Below are 19,877 nucleotides of genomic sequence, written 5' to 3' on the forward strand. Positions count from 1 at the left end.
GACCTGAAAGAACTACACCACCACCGTTCATCATATCGCCTGCCCACTGCATGTACGTGTCGAAGGCAGCACATCTGCATGCATGCATGTCACAAGCTGCCGGCTAAGTCTCCTAATTTCACTTCTTTGAGTTTTTGGTCCTGAAATGGGCCCGGGAGTAAAAATATAAATTTGGCTGTTTTCGGGAAGTGTTTGAATCAATCCTAGCAATGTTTACGAGTTAAAATCCAGATGGTTTGCATCGGTCTAAAATATCTGAAACATACGTTCCGAATTAAAAAAGGCTGGTACGAGTTTGATGCGTATGGCGTATTCAAAAACGGGCGGTTATATATAAAATGTTAAAGAAACTTCAAAGCCGAACATGTAAATTAGCTGTATTGAGAAACACACATATCTCTCTGTAAACAATAACTTTATTATCAAGGTGACCGAATCAAAATTTTATTTTTCTTGTGACCATTTGTAGCATTTTCACCCGAATGTTTTTTCTCTCAAACACAACTACCGTATGTTCTATGATGTAATGTATTATAATGGTAGGGCCTATGTCGGATCAGTATGGAGAAATACCAAATTGATGGAAAAAGTACATAAAGTATCATGTTGTCGGGAATGGTTAATAACTAGTCCTTGGTGGTGTAGTATATAACTGGGTGTCAATAGGCCAAACCCGGAATTCGAATCGACCACGGTACAAACAAAGCCATGTGCGCAAACGCGTACAGACGTACGTGTATTTCCATACGCGTTCAGTACACATGTGGGTTTGTTTGTACCGGCATCACGTGATTATCTGGGCGTACTGAGTATGTAGAACGGCGTACTCATCGCGTCCTTTTTATTCCGGAGTAGAACCATTACACACGTACATTTTGTTCGGATGGGACAGTAAGACAGCGCAGTGAATCACATAGCCCACCATTTAGAAAATACCACAGGCGAACCTTAGCAAATGTACATATCATCTTGAAATTCTTCCCACAAAATACGTAATATATTCACACATCAAAAAGGTGCTCTTTCTTATGAAAACTGCCCTTGTCACAATTGCAGGTTTTGTTACTTTAATAGAGAAATCAGTATTTTCCTCAAATCCTAAATTTGGCAAATCAAATGGCAAAGTGTCTGGAAGCAGGTGGGACATCAGGAAGATATAAATTTTGACAAACCTAAATCTAGTAATTCGACAGTGAATCCATAAGCTGAATATAATCACTCAAATGGTGGGGAAGACTACTAATCTGACAGCTGTTATTCCCCTGGTACATAAATTATAATGATTAGACCTTCTGTAATGCTTTAGGTCACCCCTCGGCCACCAGAAAACCATTCATGCATTGTTTTAATGACAAAAATCAAACCATGCATGTCAAACCGTTATACCGTAGTCAGTATGATGAATATTGTGTGAAAGAAACAGCCATTGCATCTTCAACCCTTTGAGTGCCAAAGTCGATTTTTGTAGCCTTTAGAAATATAACGCAAACGATTTTTTTCAGATCAAGACAATTTTTCTTCAGATTTTTCCCAACATTTTGATCAAAAACTGTAAACCGTGAAAATTTGTGTTCATTCACTCCAAAATTGTCAAATCAATTACAAAAAAATTCATAAAAATTGGTAAAATGTTGCACTATAATTTTGGAGGGAAAAATTATAGCACTCAAAAGGGTTAGGGTAGAATGTGTCTCAGGGACAAATATTTGGTCTCTCAAATTTTCACCCTTCTTATTTGATCTACCACTCATGGACATGGGGGCCCTTTTCAAAGCTCTTAGTGCAAGTAAAATTTTCATTATCCTTGTTTTTTGGAAATCAAATATTTGTTTTTCCCCATAGAATTAGCATGGGGATGGCAGCCATTTTGAATTTCAAATATTGGTAATTGTTAGGTAATGTGTTTCTTAAGTAAGTGCATGGCTTATTCTAGATTTGGTAAAAAGAATAGTTGTTAGTCTCATTTTGGAAAGTTTGAGCGAAAGGTTAAGTCCTTCACCTTTGAGCACATACTACTTTGAACTGGTTTTGCAAAACGCTTCTCAAAATGACAGAGTATCAAACTTGCAGTGTTTAACCCTTTCACCACCATGGTTTGGCCCAAACCGATTGTTACCAATGGTGAGTATGGACCTGTTCACTGAAAACTGGGGGGTGAACAGATTCACCAGTTTTCAGTGAACAGGTCCATACTCACCATTGGTAACAATTGGTTTGGGCCAAACCGTGGCGGTGAAAGGGTTCAACACTGCAAGTTTGATACTCTGTCATTTTGACCAAATTTACTTACAAACAAATAAAATCATACGTAAACACTAGATGTGCTTTCACATTTATTTTAAAATGCCACACATTTGTACATGAAAACAGAAATGTTTCAAAATAGACTTCAAAAAGAAAAGAAAATTTATACAGGTACAGGTAAAATGTGTTGCGAGAAACACCAATAAAGTATGACAGAGATATAAACACATAATCGATGAATGAATGTGGTCGAACACTGGCGTTTTCCAATGTTTTGTTTCATAATAACAAAACTAACTCATAAACAGATGCCCTTGCACAAGTTGCAGTGACTGAACATATTGGCTGACTTGAAATTGCTGATATATATTTCTTCATCAAAAGCAGATTAAAGATTTATGCAGACTATATATTGAAGAATCCTGACAGCACTGTGGACACTATTTTCCCCAAATAACTTAGTAGTTTCACTCCCTGGTGCTGAATTTCAAACCTTCCGTTTGACGGGTACCAGTGGACTTCAATAAATTTCCATACTTGATAAAATTGTTGACAATTTTCTTCCATAGAAAATAACAATAATCTTCAAACAATTTCTAATGACAATATACAATACTACAAATACTAGAAAAGGGGACTTTGTGATTTTTTTCTTCTGCCACTGAGGGCGCTATTTACTTTGACAACACAAAGGTCACATGATGTGTAACCTGGAGGAGAGTCTGAGTGAGTGCCTTTAAATGAAAGTTACAGTTATAAGTAAACTAGATTATGTTTAAAGCATTGGAAAAGAAATGTGTAAAATGAGAGGGGTGTACAACAAAAGCTATGAATGTAGTGCTCTGTTGAAATCATTGTACGCTGATTCGAGGTCAAACAACATCTGCCTGACCTGATCTTCATTGAGTTCATCTGACGCTGTCATGCTGCCGAGAGTCTGTAACCTGGTGTAGTAAACATAACAGAAGATGGAGATTGTGGTCATGTGCCCAAAAACTGTAACCTTGTGTGGAAAATATTACACACTGCTGTGTGCAATTCATATAATTCAAAGAGATTGAGAAATGTAACTGAATACATGTTGTCATCAGCTATCTGACCCTTGACCTATCGCAGTATTGCTAAACACAATAAGACAGTGGATGGTAATCTTTATCCAATCATAGGCAGGCTTACAAACATCATGTTAAATGAACATTTGTATATATTTTGCAAAAAATTGTTTGTTGTTGCACAGGCTTTCTGTTATAATTAATGGATTTTCTTAAACATATAACATATAAAGTGATATTGTGAAAAGTGATAAATACTTATTCCCTGCTGGTAAAGAGTTTATTGTCATAAAGTCTTTGATGCTGGTAATGTGGAACAACCTTGGCACATGGCAATAGGCATCACAGGTGATTTACCAAAACACTGTGAAGGTTTTCATATACTGACTGCTCAGTGATAATTACCATAAAATTGAAAAGATCACAACTTGGTACTCTGTCCTAATGTTGTAAGGGACATGTATGTCATGAGGGACTTGAGACTTAACTCAAAGCAAATATCGCCATACTTATCATGTATTGTATCGTTTTAGCTAACTGGTACAATTTCAATCAAAAATATTTCGAATAGTCACAATGCTGAAAAGACCACAACACTGCCCTCAATGCTCAAACTTACCATTTTGTAACTTTAGGTTTGCCTTCAAAATCACTGGGTAGGGAACTCATTCTGTTGATAGTTTCCATCAATTCCCTCAGGTCTGGTTGAAGTTCATCGTTTGCCTTGATATCCAGCCTCAGTTTATCCATGATTGTGATAAATAGCTGGCAGGTAGAATAAAATATGTGAAATTTTCAACCAGTAAAAATTTGGTAAAGTAAATATCCCGCCATTATGCGACTGTTACTATCTACAGGTAAGTATTCTTTGAGTATGAAAAAAATACGTTCTTTTCTTCAAAATGTTTACAACCTAAAATATTAATGTAATCAGTGATATAATATTAGTCTGATTGTCAACTGAATTACATGAAAGGTTTAATACATGTATTTTGACACTGACCGCGTGTTGGGATTAACAATGACAGATTCTTTCAGAGTGTAAGGTTTGCTTTTTCTACCGGACACTTTGCTCACAATTTTACATCAGAACATAGCCAAAGAGTGAGATGCACAATATTGTCCATGAGCATTTCAGCTGTTTCTATTTTTTATGACTGATGTTGAAAGAAAAACTCAAAACAAGGTACGACCATGATATGAGATTTATCAAAACATTAATTCAACGAAAACATGATCTGTGAATGAATGAATGAATGAATGAATGCCTGACTGTCCTAATGTGAAAGATAGTGTGGATATTTTTGGATACTCACAGATACAATATCTGCAATACATTTACTTGTGTTGCCTTTGTCATCTTTGATAGTGATTGGTCGATCTTCCTTTATTCTCTCCATGGCTGCTGGGCAATCCAGCTGTAAATAAGAAAAGAGAACGCATGTTGCAATTCTGGTTAGACTTGTTGACTGATGTATAAAGCTGGGGTAGGTAGGAGGAAAGAAGAAAATTTTTTAATAAGAGAAATAATTTGTCAGAAAAAAAATTGCATATTCCTGATTCTAGGGATGGTGGAAGTATAAAAATGCCCTGTAACACAAATCAATCTCAATTTCACAATATGTAAACCAGAAGTGTTCAACAAAGCCTAATCTAGAAATAAAGAAAAAAGTGATACCATACTCTTATTTGTCTATAGAAAGTCATTGCAAGAAACATCCCTTGAAAACAAAAAATAATTATTTTTGCCATCCTGTTCACCTTAGCAAAGTGGTTTTGGCATTTTACCAATCAATTTTTATGGGAGATTTTCACTTGCAAATGAGAACATTCTGGTGACTGGCCAATGCATAAAGATGGTATTGATGGATAAGATGAAAAATATCAACATTGGCAAAACTCTCTTCTGATTCTTCATGAATTAGAGAATTTTTTTTTGAGAACACATCAATTTACGACGAGTCATCAATATATTTCCACATCTCTTTCTGACCTACCCTGAATTTTCGACAAAACTCTTCCACAGTATGGTATTCAGGACTCTGGACCTGTTTGAAGGCTGCCTTGTATTGGACCAGTAGTCTGGAACATGCTGCAGTGTACCTGTCAAGTAAAACAAATATTTGATTTGTTGGTTCTCTGGGAAATATCAGGGCAATAACCATCCTAATATGGGGTATACAATACATATGTGCGTATTTTACATGTATGTATGTATATGTATGTGTTTGTGTATGTGTATATATACCTATATGAGTTACCAAGTATACAAACACTAAAATACTGACAGAAGTACATGTCCTATACAGCACACCTATAGTATGAGCTATACATAGCGCTGTCTTAGCCAACCTTACATACCACCAACTCAACAGGGAGATGTTAAAAATTGAATTTCCGAATTTTTTCATGAACTGATATAGAGTACACTGGAGGACATCATGGAAAGTATGCCCCATATTTACTTCCAGTCCCAGTCTCCATTAAATTTGATTTGATTTGAAAAGCCGCTGGTTAAAATGTCTAAATACTGATGTCTATTTTTGAAATATCATTATCAAGAACAAATTTCCTTCTGTTTCTGAGGTTTGAACTTGACTTGTAATATTTTTGGGATGTCACTGGCAGAAAACAGATGTCAACTACAATTGAACTCAATAAACAATGGATTGAATATTTTGATTCATTTCCCATAAAATGGGAATTTTCAGGTCCTTTTTCAATCATGTAGGAAGTACCTGATGTATTAATCTTGTCGCATTAACATAATTTTGTATACTGTGGTGTTGGCACGCAACATTGCATTGACTTTCTAGTGTGACTGTTTGGCCAAGTGTCTAGCTTAGGTCTTTCCTGTGGGTTTGCGATTTGCCAGAGACTTCTTTACTGTTGGATCTGGTACTCTCATTAATGTAAATACCTGTGATGGCTTGTTGGTAAAATGAGTAATTCTGAAGAGATAGATAAGAGCATGCAAAGCTGACAACCTAGTGCTTCACCTAGAATGACCTTTTTTCTGAGATTCACATTATTTAATTATGACAGACACCCAGCTATGGTTGCTACTTACTCCTTTGAAGACACTGCATCTTTGATGTACATCTTCTCCAGATTTTGAAGAGTGTTTATCACAGCAAAGAGTTCAGCTAAATTGTCATATTTTTCACGTTCTCTGGCATTTCTGTGTAGCTTTACTTCCTGTGATGAAAGATGTTAGGGAAAGAGGTTTTTACAGCACAGGTCTTACTTTCTGCATGTCAATTCAAATCAAACCAATAACATGAATTAGCTAATATGACAATTTTAGATAGCAAAAACAACGAATTAGCTAATATGACAATTGTACAAAGCAAAAACAATCTGGTTTGATTACTTCAAAATGTACCCGGCCTTGCTCTATACTTCAATTCATGTACACCAAAATAATTTAGGTTAGAGTTTGGGGTTGACATTTGTTAATGTAATGTGCAAATGTTATGTCTTTTCTGCAGTCCAACAATATAACCTGCTTTTGTATTGCACAGGAGATTGTTTACTATCCTGCTGTTTTTTTTTTCACCTGAACATTTGTAGTAGATCTTGATGTACTACAATACAGATTGAAGATAGATTATTGATTTAATGTATTCTTATACCTCTAACCCTCTACTGTCCACACGTATTCACTGTTGGGAGGCATGTGTCGAGTATATGTCAACTGGCTCTCATGAGGTGACGTATGTATTGATATGACGTTTGTCAAAACCATAAACACAAACAGCTGAGTTCTTGAGTTTCTGTATATTGTACAGTCATTTACGGTGTAATAGTGTACCTATTAGGGCTTTCTTACCTCGTATAGCTCTGGTCTGTTCGCCGCTGAAACGGAAGAGAACATGTTGACAGATTACGTCTCACGTCTACGACACAGGGACAAGTTTCTTGGTACAACTATCGAACATGTATACCGGTCATCGATATATGAGAATGACTATGACTCACCACTATTATACGAATATTCAAAGCAAACACAGCACAGATGTTTGGACAGATAGCAAAATATAGCGGTAGTCTGAAAAGGTTTCGTTTAAAAATAACACAATTTACCTTGGGCCTGTGATGGAACACCCATAAACATGGTAGAAATTACTAGTGTTATTTGCAAGAGAAAGCTGGCTATCTTCCGAGCATTCTGAACAAGCTTCCGGGAATCCTCAAATGCGACCTGGACTTGTTGGGCAAGACAATGTAACCTTTGACTTTTGACCCGCGCCTTGCACACTGTGCAGGTCGTGGATTTTATCGTGTTTAGATGTTAAAAAGTGTCGGAAATACCTTGTTATATTCAATATAAAAAAGCAGACTGTCCAACAATCAATACAGGTGATTCAACTGTTCAAATATACCCAATCCCTTCTCTCTACACGGCAACTCCATGGACCTGTGGGTTCACACAAGACACGTTGACGTCACAGTGGCGGAGTTCCCAACGCGCGGTCTGCAGTGAAGAGGCGATACTGTCAACAGAGTTGTTGTAATGTTGTTGTTCTTTTGTGTGGCTGTGCGGCTTTTCGGAGAGTTATTCGATAAGTTTGACAAAGTCTTTCAATGAAAACAAAGCGTGTGTATGATTCCATGCCATTCACGGAACCAAGATTTTCCCAGCAAACCCGAGAGAGTTGAACTTGCTTTTTTGTCCGATTTGAGTTCAGAGCTTCCCCTTCAGCGAAGTTCAAATTGATTTCAGGAACTGTATGCGAAGTCCATACTCCAGCTATGGCTGCGATGAGAAATATACACAGATATGGAGTACAGAGTTTTCTCTCGAAAGGAGTGATGACGTCAGCAGAAGTTAAAGAAATGTACAAATCTTGTTGCGATAAATATGAAGGTATGTGTGCACATAGATTCCACTTTGACTCACATATTCAGAGGGAGATTTTACAGTAGAGCCTGGAGGGTTTTTAACCTCCTCTCCAGCTCCATGGGGCCGTTGACTCTTTTTGGGGAGTACATCACAGCCCCGCAAAGACAAAATGGAGGGTTAATAGATCATCAGTTGGTTGAGCTAAGAGTACCTTCCAATATTTTCGTAGACTTTATTATAGGTATTACTTCAGATGTACTGTTAACCAGAATGCACAAACAAATTTACTTTGACACCCAGAGTGACAATATCATGATCATAAATATTGCAATGGCAGCAGAACTACTGTAAAAGCATCAATTATTCACTGGGATCTAATTCTGCCATTTTCGCTTAAATATAAAAGCTGCTAAATTAAATCCCAGTGAAAATGTTAAATAACAATAGAATGTATCGTTTTATCGGCAAAAGCAATGAACTTAAATCCTTGTGAAATCACAAACATCAAATTAGTGAAATTAAATTCCCGTGAAAATTTATGAATTTACATCATTGGAAGTCCGGACTGTAGAAGCCACAGACACTGAACACATTATTGTGCGAGGCCCATCATGTGAAAGTTGTTTTTTGCTTGCATCACACAGACATCACATAGTGATCGACGCATGAAGTGGCTACAGTAATAGCATATCTGTCAATGGTGCCCCCTTTCTGAAGGCAAAATTTGAGAAGAATCGTGCATTACTGCACTTAATACATATTTTTCATAAATGTTTGTATTACAGAGCCTTACATAGCTTCAGATATCAAGGAATACATTCTGACCATCAACAGGAATATCCATCCCTTTTCCATGGAAATACGCAAGGGAGTAGAAGAGGATAATGGAACACATGTTTATGCTTTGGTAAGGCTGACATTTACAGTGTTCTCCATAAAGAAATGTTTAGGGTCGGGTCACCCTTGCTTTCTTTTAGACAAATCTATTACACAAAAGATTTCATTTGAATGATACAAGAATATACAAAGAATATGGCTAAGGTAACGTTACTTGTCCTGTGGCACCCCTTCAGAAAGGGGAGCCACAGGATATCAGCTGATTTCATGACTACACTTTGTTTTCCTTTGTTTGAGTCCAGCCTAGGATTTCTCACCGAACATTGAAAGTGAGCTTTTCTTAGTAAATATGTGAAAATCCTAAATGAAAATCTGACTTAAATTAAGGACAAAGACAAACATATATTATCCTTGTTGGTTGTAGTCAGTAGCTATGCAAAATAAATTACTATGATCCAATCCCAAGATTAACATAATATATTATTCTTGCTGTTTTCAATTGATTGTATGCATTTCATGATCTCTTGCCAGGTCAGAACAACAGAGTCTGAGCTTGGAAAACTTTCCACAGACTACCAACAAAATGAATTGGAACTTTACAAGAAAACTGTAAGTCACTTGAATACATTGATTTCATTGCCTTCTTGAGGAAATATCTTAACGCTATCACCCCTAAACTTCCAATCAAGCTTGTTGTTTTATCAAATTTTTGGTGAAGTTTTATGCTGATTAATGCGGGATCAGGGTTTGTAGTAATGGTTTAATTGTGTTCTTCGATGTGCTATTTCGTAATAATGATATTGGCAGTCTTGTAGGATTCTTGTAGCAGGGCCCCTGCAGTTAGTATTGCTTGAAAGTCCATAATTTCTTGCCTCATGCCAAGAATATTAGAGATGTCTGTGCTGGGGTTAAAAACTTAGTGAGCATCACAGTGTTCTACTGGGCAAGTCACGGATGAGTTCAGATCCACACTCAGAGGTCCAGCACAGGAAATAAATTAATTTCACTTTGCTGTTGTGATCTTCTTTGTATTGTCTTTAATACATTTCCTCTTGTAAGTCACCAATCAATGTTTTCCACCAGGGAGGGGGAGTGCGGGCAACAGGGAAAATTGTTTGGAGATGGTATTCCAGTACAGCGGAATTTGATAGCAAGGATACACACTCTCTCTAGAATTTTCACTGATTTCCAGTCCTAAATTATCAACACGTAGCCTCCATTTCTCCCTGCCCTTGGGTATTTGACATATAAGTCTGTGTGGATGGGGAATTTGACATGGTGTGGAAAATAATGTCAATTTCCCTGTGTTAGGCCCGCACTGCTGAGTGGAAAACATTGATAGCTGTATAACAGTCTATGCAAAGTAAAGAATCGATCATATATAATACTGTGTTATTCAACCCTTTCACTACCATGGTTTGGCCCAAAGCCATTGTTATCAATAATGAATGTGAACCTGTTCACAGTAAATTTGGGGGTGAACAGGCTATAGAATTTGTGAGTAACAAGGTTTAGTTTTGGGTCACAGTGTAATGGTTGAAAAAAGAAAGGAGTATTTAAAAAAAGTTTCTGTAGTGTTTCTGAGTGCATTTTACTTTGGAGAATATTATTAATATTCAACACTTATCATTCCAACGTAAAAGTTAGCATGTATACTGTATATTCCTGATTTTACATGAAAAGTTCATGTCTGAACAGATTGACTTGATCGTGCAATCAGGAGTTGGTGTTGCGTCGTCGACAGACATTCTGAATCTGACCACTACGCTTGATAAGAATGTGAAAAAGATGACAAAAGTTGAGGCCCAGGCCACCCTGAAGAAACTCATCAAAGACAAATGGCTGACCGAGGTAAGATACAATGTTGCACTATACTGTTGCATTGTAGACTAGTGCCCTTGTGGCTATGTCGGTGAGTGTGCGCCTCTCAACAGTACTTGCTGGTAGTGTAACAACCTTGCACTCTTGCCAAAAAGTGGCAATTTTCTTGATAATTCAGCATTGTTATTATTACTTCTGAAGCCAGAGATCTAGATACATATTTTAGTAAAGCAGTGCTACAAATAAGCAAGAAAAATAGAGACGTCCATGACACTTAAAGAAATGAAAGTTGTGGTTATAATACTGATAGGTAGGGACAGGCAGATCTAGGTTCTTGCAGACCATCGCAAACTCATGTAAACCTTCAAACCTAAATTCCATACGTATTTATTGTACAATGGTAAATACCTTCTAATAAATCAAGCCAGACTTATTATAGTTTTTCAGTCTTTGCAGTTAACATATATCCATATCTTGTAAAATCAAAGGCATGTCACTGATTTGGGTGCTGCAGCTTTTGTGAAAGGTTGTCTCTGATTGATCCATTTTTTTTTCAATATTTCATCATTTGACTAATCCATGAAATCACGTAACAGGTGTATAGAAGCTATAACCAATGGTATGTCTTCGTATGTATAGTGCGTCAGCTCAAGCCATGTTTATCTACAAAATGTCATAGGGTTACAGTTTTGACAGAACAAATTTGTTTGAACCCAAGTGAAAACAAATGACTGAGTGCCAAAGTCAATTTTTGTCGACTGTATAAAATATAACCCAGAAAATTATCTTTTCAAATCTTGACAATTGTTTTCACTTTTTTTCATAAATTTTGTTCGAAAATTGTTGTCAATAAAGATTAATGTCAATTTGGTAAAGTACAGAAAAAAGTCATAAAAATGGGTAAAATGTTACACTAGAATTTGGCGGGAAATATTACAGCACTCAAAGGTTTAACCCTTTCCCCACCATGGTTTTGTCTTGTCCTGTTGTTTTCTATGGCAAAGTTGGACTTGTACACAATAAAATAGGGTGACAGGGTCAAATGTTTACCTGGATGCAATAATCTTTCTACTCTCACTAATTTTATATTTTTTAGAACCAAGGAGAGGTATCCCTCAGTGCAAGGGCAATTCTAGAATTGGAATCTTTGCTCAGAGAGATTTATGAAGATGATATATCCTTCTGTAACATGTGTAAGAGTATTGTCCTCAAGGTATGTACACTCTGCTGAGGGGGAGCACAGCTTGTTTTATAGAACAGAAATTGACACATCACCCCTCTATTGAAAATTGTGGATTCAATTCCTGCTATGCGCACATACAGTTAGATCTATGCATGTGGAAGGTTGATATGTCTTTGTTACAACCGAATAAAAATAATATTTTTTTGAAATTCTATTTTGTGGGTAATCTCACACAAGCTAGATAATTCATTCCATAAAAATTGTGTATTTATCTTTCATCAAGCCCCGCAAAAGTAGTTTTTTACATTTTTAGAGTTTTGAAAGAATAAAGTGTCTGTTGGCAAGCCCTAGTTTCAACACAAATATCAAATATCAATCCCAGGTTCTGAAGTCTGCAGATGTCTCATAGTCCCAAATTCAAAATCAAAAGTTACCCTTATCTACAAGAGATATTTCAACAAGAGGAGAAAAAGTAATGAGTAACAATACTATTTGTACGATGGGGGAGGGGTATTCACAGGGAACACTAATGTCCTTGGGAGTTTTGAAATTGTATCAAAATCAAAGATGTCACAAAATGGTCAAAGCTCCATCAGGTGTAGCTGTCCATGTCTTTTCCAGTATTTTTGTTCCGTTAGCAAAACACGATTTCTTGTTCTACTTTAATAATCCTGTCAAGATGCCGCGGTGTTGAAGTTGTCAACTCTGACTGTATGTGTGTATTATCCACAGTTAGTGTTGAAAACTGACTTTTATTTCAAACTGGAATCCATTTTGTCATGTCATAGAAACTTTGCTGTGTTTGCGAGGCTAATACTTCAACTTTGAAAAATAATTATGTGATAAGGAGAACGAGAAATATACTAGCTTTCTAGAATGGCAAGAATACTGATATTATCAAAAGTTGTCTGTTGTCCATTCATGCATGATTTTACAGACTCAGACAGTAATACCAGTACAAATTTAATGTAAAATGTGCACAGGTGCCCTGATTTCTTAATCCTCTTACCCGACTGTGGTTCAGTCCTATTGACTTCAATACAGCAGATTGATCCATGTGAAGGAAAATAGGTATGATAGGGTTAAGGTAGTGAGACCTGAATAAAATCAAGCAATATCAAAGTAAGATGAAGGGAAACTCGTGGAACTTAAATCCAAATGTATGTTTCTTTGCAGGGCAAGTGTTGTCTGTTCTGTGATGTCAAATTGCACAACCATTGTGCAGATCGCCTGTTCCGAGGGAGGGCCTCGCCAGTCTGCCCAGGATGTGCCTCACCATGGCAACAAACTCCCTCAAATGTGAACATGGAAGGTATTGTATGACTATCCTTTAACCCTTCATTTTTCAGGCCTCAGTGTCACTGTCCTATCTGCCGAGTCGGTAAAAAGCAATATTTAACTGAAACCTATAAATATATTCACCTACTTGGCATGGTATGTTACAGCAGATTAAGTCCATAAAAATCGTGTGTGCCTCAAAAGTGAGATACTACCCTTTTCAGAATTAGAGCGCGAAGCCACTGCAGTGAACTGCAATAAAACTGCTCACACTAATTAGTTTCAGCTGTAGCCAGCTGGCAAAGTCGACAACATTGTATGTCCCATGCAGACAGTTTGTCTGGGGAAGTTGAAATAAAAAAGATTTGTACATGGACCAGTGCATGGTAATGTTACATTGTATCTTAATCTTGAACACAGGGTGCCAATCGTAAACTCTCATTTACAACTCGAGCCTCAGACAGAGCTAGTTTTGCCTTTGTGCAAGCAGACTTTTTGGTCTTTATCAAGTAGCCTTGTTCAACACCAAAGTGGCCACGGCTACAGCTGAAACTAATTAGTGTAAGCAGTTTTATTGCAGTTCACTGCAGTGGCTTCGCGCTCTAATTCTGAAAAGGGAGATATAAACTCTTGCTCAAGCTTTCCTCAATGAAACTTTCAATCATTCTGTTACCAAACAAGAAGAAAAAAATCAGTGTACACCATGCAGTGTTTGCCACTAGAAACACAAATTACATGTGCCTAGGCGTATACCGATATCTGAAATTCAAAATGGCTGCAATCCCTGTGTTAAAATTTTATTTTCCCCATAGAGTTAATAACTCTATGGGGAAAATAAAATTCTAAATTTACAAGTAACCAAGACAGTGAAATTTTTCTTTCTCCCAGAGCTTTAAAATGAGCCCCCACAAGTGGTAGATTAGAAAAGAATTGTAAAAATTTGAGAGTACGAATGTCTGTTCCTGAAGCGCATTCTAATTTAAGACACACATAAAACAAAGTGATGTTTTCCAACTTGACTTGATAGTGACCGACAGCACTATGTGTCATAGTGATCTTTTGGCTTCAGAAACTTTTATGCCAGTATTGAATGGTGGGATGTGAAAAGACGTGTCTGCCGCACAGGCTGGAAATAGATATCTAAGTTACTACACAAACTGTTAGGACTGACATTCCATAAATTATCAGTTGAAAGAAGTGACGGTAAATGGTATTCCATGGCCCTCCTGAAATATAAAAGACAGCTTTCTCAAGTGTTGTGTTCAAACAGACGTGTAAATAATCCACATCAGTTTTCTGTAAAGTACATCTTGACACATGCAATGAAAAAGCAATGAGTAAATAGTTTCCCAGGGCTTTATTTGCAGACTTGAATGTTTTTCTGTTTGAATTTCAGAAATGAACGGCGAGGTTGATGAACAGGAGCCAGGTCCATCAAGACGAAGACACAGAAGACGTTAATATCAAACAGATTTTCCAAATTTCTATTCATATTACTTTTTGTGTAACCATGGCATTCGTTGCTCAGAGTTGTCTCCGTACTTTTCTAATCTTTCACCAGCCAAAAGTGCCACGTTACTTACTTAAATTTTTCATTCTGAAGTATTGCTACAACTCTGTTATTTTCAATTATTGGGTTGAACTCATGTACTGAGAAATAGGGGTGGTTCAGGATGATCATATTACTAATAATATCTGTTGTCTATTCTGTTACTACACCAAGTGAACAAACCTTGAAATTACCACAGAATGATTGAACAGACACTTTTTACCAATTATTCAGAATTTTCAAATTACTTTACGGCAGATTGCAATTGGTGTCATTCTTCTCTTATTACTAAGCAGAAATAAGAGTTTGTCTGCAAATTTATATGACATTTTTGGTACTGAAGCATGCAAGAATGATTAAAATCACAAGAAACACTAGAAAAGAAATTTTAATGGTACAGACTACAGGCTGCAACAACAGCCATGCATGCAACACTCACAAACTTTGTCTGAATTTCTGGCAGCAGTATCTAATGAGGCATATATGAAGCTATACCCAGTAACTAATCAGCAGCCGTGAACGGTCCTATTACCATTGCATGGTGAAAATTATATCATTAGTGATAGCATTATTTTGATTTGGAAGTTCGAGAAAAAGAGATATGTTGTTGTTTTTTTCAATCAAAAACATGTTTTATTCACTGATATTAGAATCACTACTAATTATTAGATCACAGTTGTAAAGTATACCGTATGTTTATTCATGAAACAATCACTACTTTATGTAAGAATTCTGTTGTTCTCATAGCATACAACAACATACATACGAAGACCATGTAGTGTTGTCGTACAGACAGAAAGACATACACTGCCATTAGGATAGATTTAAACAATTTACAATACCAACATTTTGGTGGTCAATTACTGAATCCTCAAAGGTTCATCTATAAACTTTGAATTTGCCTACATTTCTGAGAGTCAAGGAAATTACATACGCTTTGCTAGCCTTTATTTGTTTCACTGTGTGTCAATTTATATCATTAAAGAATTTGATAAAATAGAGAGGAATTATTTCGGAGTACAACAGATAACTTCAAATTCTCTTTTACCAAATCCATTCCACTTTGTCCCTGCTAAAAGCTAGAGATACAATCATCATTTTTGGATGTCATTCAATTTTTAGCGCATATCAGAAATGGTTTTGTTCTGTGTGACCAATCATCAGTTTCTTCAAACCCTAATTTTGTGTCTTGTAAAACAAAATGACTGGACTGTGTCTATAGTGTTCATGTTACTCATTTGAAGAGAAACATGCCCAACCAATCACAGAAATGACCTTTGAACTTCATTGTCAAATCGATTTATGATACATGCTGTGTCAGAGTTATAGCTGTGCTTTTACATTTTCAGGCTTACTATACTGAAATACATGAAGTTATCCTTCATTTTTTTACACATAAAAATATTATATTACATTTTACCAAATTACCATTTACCAGTAATAAAGGACACATTTTACTCAAAGAAATGTCAAGTTCAGAATTTGTGTGGAATATGATCAGGTCTGAGAAAGCAGTCGGGAGACGAAGTCACCTAATACTCTAGATGACTACTTTATTACAAAAGTAATAGAAAAATGGCTAATACAGTGAAGCACAACACTTGTGTGAGAGACTGGGTGAGAGACCGTGCATAGAGTCCAGTGATGTGAAATGTCTCTGCATCAGGAAGGCGAGGGTTCCCCCGGCTTCCCATTCATAATGCACTTATAGCAGGAAAGTGTCTAGGAGTCACGAGAAAGGCACATGATGGATTGAACACATTGTCTTAGCAGATGGAAACTCTAGTTGGTAAAATAAACAGTGATAGGAAGCGGTGCCTCAAAGCTTAAAGCACAGAAGTAATGCTATCTGAGTATCTATAGTAAGACACTGTGATAATAATGATGTAACACAAGATTGTATTTTCTAACAGAATTTTATTGAATATATGCAAAATTAATGTAACATGCTAATGTTCATTTGTTTGAGCAAGGCATCGGTGGTTCCTCCAGTAGAAACAAGTAAATTTTAGACAAGCTAGACAGGCATATTTTTATAGAAAGTCATCTTTTGTCCAGCGTTGAATTAGTATTTACAATGTAACTTTTCTACAGGGATGAAATTGCAGATTCTTGCATATATAATGAAAGCCTCCTACACACACTGAAGTTTAAAATCCATGCTCTACAGTTTCAACGTTTTCAATGGAAAGATACACTCTAAGAAAACTTGGAATGCGTTTTATGTGGCTATTTTGATGTTAGCATTTCAATGCAGAAGTGCATGTAATATGTACCATGCACAGCCACTACCAAAATTTTATTACAAGGACACTAGCTTCAATATACTTGTTTTTTTCCATCTTCACACTATGATCTGACAAAACAGTATAACACGAGCAAAGAAACTGAGTGAGTGGGCTGATGAATGCAGAAAAGAGATGTTTGCTTTCCTTTGCATCACTTGCAAAGAGTTGAATAATTCAGGTGTATGAGCCATGATAACAGAAAATATACCATCTTTATAACCCCACCCTTTCCCAGATAAACTATGTCGTATTTCCTCTTCTACATCAGTCTCAGTACAAATCTCCCAGCTTGCAGGCAGCTGAAACATGAAAATTGACCAAGGTAAAACAATTGCAGTAAAAATGTCATTATCAGGAATGAAGCAAGAGCAATGGAGGGGGACTCTGTCGTTTGAGCGGATAAACGAGGAAGAGATGCTCACGTGTTGTCTAGCGCCCTCTTGAGGTCAATATGAGAATCATATGTATTATGGCAATTACAGCCGTTGAGAGGCGATATTAAAGTATGTTGGCTTGGATAATGTGATAATTTCATGGTTTGGATAATGTGATAATGGATAAATTTGCCACAAGGAATGTGTCCCAAATACATCAGATTAAAAATGAAAATACCGATACAAACCTGAGTATACACACAAGACCAGCTGGCATAAATTTGCCTGACTTTGAAAATCTCATACCCATCACTCCGGCCAATATGGCTGCCGTTCCTGTGGTCATAATGCAGATAAGAGAAGTCATTTTTTCGACTCTGTCATGATGTCTTGTGACTATGTTTGCCTTTCTTGATAACAAGAAATTGAACAACTACAGAGGTCTGCAGTATTCCTGGGCAATGTGATGTTTGCCAAAGTTGAGTGCAATCACGTGCAGTGTGATTGGCAGACCCTTCAGGACACAATATTATCATCAATACATTATAAACTTAATTTGCTCATATGTTCTTTTATGTAAATTTAAAATGTCAAATTGCAATTGGCACCTTTACAAAAATACAACACATTTTAAATATTCTTTTATGAAACACATGTATTTCATGTATAAACATTTTTTCCAATTTTATCAACTGACTCCTGGCTGCTATTACACGTTTTGTTCCCAAATTTCAATGTCCCAACTTAAATGCTTGTTTTGCCTGCAGCTCATGTTTCCAGTTGGTCAAGTTGAAGCAAATGAAAAGAACTATAAGGATGGGAAGTTTCAAATGAGATCTTACCCAGTGCAATGTAGAAATTCCTGGGATTCTGTGATGTCTGATAAGCACCAAGAAATGCTAGCGCTCCAAAGCACAGACCAGACATGAGGGACATTGTGCTGCCTACAAAACAAAAGAACAATTTATCTTAAGGTAGTTGGGGCCTCAAAACTAACAAACTGGAACTTTTGCTAAGGCTTTCCTCAAGCAAACTTTTAACCGCAGTCCCTCCACCCTGTGTTTTAACCATTCTTTATTTCAATGTTTGGTATAAGACAAACAAATACAGAAACTTCACTGACACTTGAAATTCACAATGGCCGCAATTCCTGTGTTCACTTGATGGAAAAAAAATTTAAATTTTCTCAAAGATATGCCAGTTAAAGTTTATTCAATACTCCACAAGCTTTGAAATGAGCCCCCACCAGTGGTAGATCCAAAAAGTCGGAATATCTGTCCCTGAGGTGCATTCTACGTTAAGTACCCACTTTAATAAAAAAAGATGTGTAGGTACTGTTTGCTGATCATTTTATCTAAAATTCTCACTCTGGGGCATGTGCCTTTACTGAGCCTACATTTGTTCATAAGAAAGTATACTTTTTTCTTTCTTCAACACCTGTGCATAGCTGTTTAACCAGGCAACATGTATAATTTTTTTTCATTTTAGAGCTGTATCTGTCCCATCTCCCTGAACACGGCTCTAAAGCCCCCCCCCCCCCCCCTTTTAAGTCATCATGCATATCACTTCAAAACCTGCATGTTATAACTTCCACTCTTTTGATGCGCTCAAAAAACTTCTTACTTTTTCTCAAACAAAATGCTAATGTACAAACTAAATGATTCATAACATCGTATTTGTAAGAATGATTGACTTGGTGAGTAAAGTAGACTCTACGTGTGAAAGTGCCTTCTCCTGAACACACCACAACATGCTAAAAAGGGTGCACCACACAGAAAGTATTCTGTAGTCTGTATGAAATAACTGTTTTGGTACAATCTCGCTGGACGTGTAACACGGAACTAGGAAAATACGAAAGAATGACAGAAAAAAATGAAATTGCAACTTTTTTGCCACGAGTCAAGGAAAAGAAACAATCTTTTCTGTTTTCATCGGCCTAAACTTGATCAAAAGGATGCACTTTGCATAATCGTATCAACACCCGGAACTAAGTTTGGGCAGTGCTACATTCGAAAACAGAAACCTTGCAAAAGTATACTTTTCCTCCACATTGATATAAATAGTATTGGCAAGAGCGGTTGACATCTTCAGGTTTCAGGTAGTTGCATGAACCAAACTGCGGAAATATCGTAGCAATGGTAAATGCCTTACCCGCCTTCACATAGCCGATTATTCCCCCAACAGTAACGACCACCGCGTATCCGAAGCTCAGGACGTCCCCCATGATGATCAATGAATGACCTGCTTGTTAACCCGATTATCCACAATACTTTGCGTCAGGTCATCTCAATTTGTGAAGGGGTGTCCATGAAATAATACTTCTGAGATCTTCTGTTTATCTGTGAATTAGCTCATCTGATTGAGAAAAGGGAAGAAAAACTTGGGTAATTTTATAGATAAAACGA

At 36.7% G+C, this 19,877-nt stretch overlaps 3 protein-coding genes across 3 annotated transcripts; 1 reads left to right on the top strand and 2 right to left on the bottom strand.

The window, feature by feature from the left end:
- Positions 1-2,320: 2,320 nt before the first annotated feature.
- LOC139133426 (vacuolar protein sorting-associated protein 28 homolog) lies at positions 2,321-7,518 on the bottom strand. The gene is made up of 7 exons (XM_070700014.1): positions 7,383-7,518; positions 7,129-7,154; positions 6,367-6,494; positions 5,294-5,399; positions 4,613-4,714; positions 3,916-4,061; positions 2,321-3,188 (listed from the first exon to the last, which is right to left on the bottom strand). Exons 1-7 carry the CDS (start codon positions 7,411-7,413, stop codon positions 3,071-3,073), a joined length of 657 nt encoding a protein of 218 aa, XP_070556115.1. The 5' UTR covers positions 7,414-7,518; the 3' UTR covers positions 2,321-3,070.
- A 157-nt stretch (positions 7,519-7,675) lies between these two features.
- LOC139133425 (non-structural maintenance of chromosomes element 1 homolog) lies at positions 7,676-15,811 on the top strand. Its single transcript, XM_070700012.1, has 7 exons — positions 7,676-8,166; positions 8,928-9,049; positions 9,511-9,588; positions 10,678-10,830; positions 11,897-12,013; positions 13,160-13,295; positions 14,658-15,811. The coding sequence occupies exons 1-7, from the start codon at positions 8,052-8,054 to the stop codon at positions 14,720-14,722; spliced, it is 786 nt and encodes a 261-aa protein (XP_070556113.1). The 5' UTR covers positions 7,676-8,051; the 3' UTR covers positions 14,723-15,811.
- An 896-nt stretch (positions 15,812-16,707) lies between these two features.
- Positions 16,708-19,767, bottom strand: LOC139133427 (transmembrane protein 14C-like). Its single transcript, XM_070700015.1, has 4 exons — positions 19,624-19,767; positions 18,315-18,416; positions 17,721-17,808; positions 16,708-17,397 (listed from the first exon to the last, which is right to left on the bottom strand). Exons 1-4 carry the CDS (start codon positions 19,694-19,696, stop codon positions 17,358-17,360), a joined length of 303 nt encoding a protein of 100 aa, XP_070556116.1. The 5' UTR covers positions 19,697-19,767; the 3' UTR covers positions 16,708-17,357.
- Positions 19,768-19,877: the final 110 nt, after the last annotated feature.

Source organism: Ptychodera flava, chromosome 5 (assembly GCF_041260155.1).
Source record: "Ptychodera flava strain L36383 chromosome 5, AS_Pfla_20210202, whole genome shotgun sequence".
Classification (NCBI taxonomy): Eukaryota; Metazoa; Hemichordata; class Enteropneusta; family Ptychoderidae; genus Ptychodera; species Ptychodera flava.

Coding starts and splice junctions, on each gene's coding strand:
- LOC139133425 (XM_070700012.1), top strand. CDS start 8,052: ATGGCTGCGATGAGAAATATACACAGATATGGAGTACAGAGTTTTCTC. Junction 8,167..8,927: donor TTGTTGCGATAAATATGAAG/GTATGTGTGCAC, acceptor TTTGTATTACAG/AGCCTTACATAGCTTCAGAT. Junction 12,014..13,159: donor GTAAGAGTATTGTCCTCAAG/GTATGTACACTC, acceptor GTTTCTTTGCAG/GGCAAGTGTTGTCTGTTCTG.
- LOC139133426 (XM_070700014.1), bottom strand. CDS start 7,413: ATGTTTATGGGTGTTCCATCACAGGCCCAAG. Junction 6,495..7,128: donor ACAGACCAGAGCTATACGAG/GTAAGAAAGCCC, acceptor CTTTCATCACAG/GAAGTAAAGCTACACAGAAA. Junction 3,189..3,915: donor AAACCTAAAGTTACAAAATG/GTAAGTTTGAGC, acceptor TTACTACACCAG/GTTACAGACTCTCGGCAGCA.
- LOC139133427 (XM_070700015.1), bottom strand. CDS start 19,696: ATGGGGGACGTCCTGAGCTTCGGATACGCGGTGGTCGTTACTGTTGGG. Junction 18,417..19,623: donor AATCGGCTATGTGAAGGCGG/GTAAGGCATTTA, acceptor TTTGTTTTGTAG/GCAGCACAATGTCCCTCATG. Junction 17,398..17,720: donor GGTCTTGTGTGTATACTCAG/GTTTGTATCGGT, acceptor TTCATGTTTCAG/CTGCCTGCAAGCTGGGAGAT.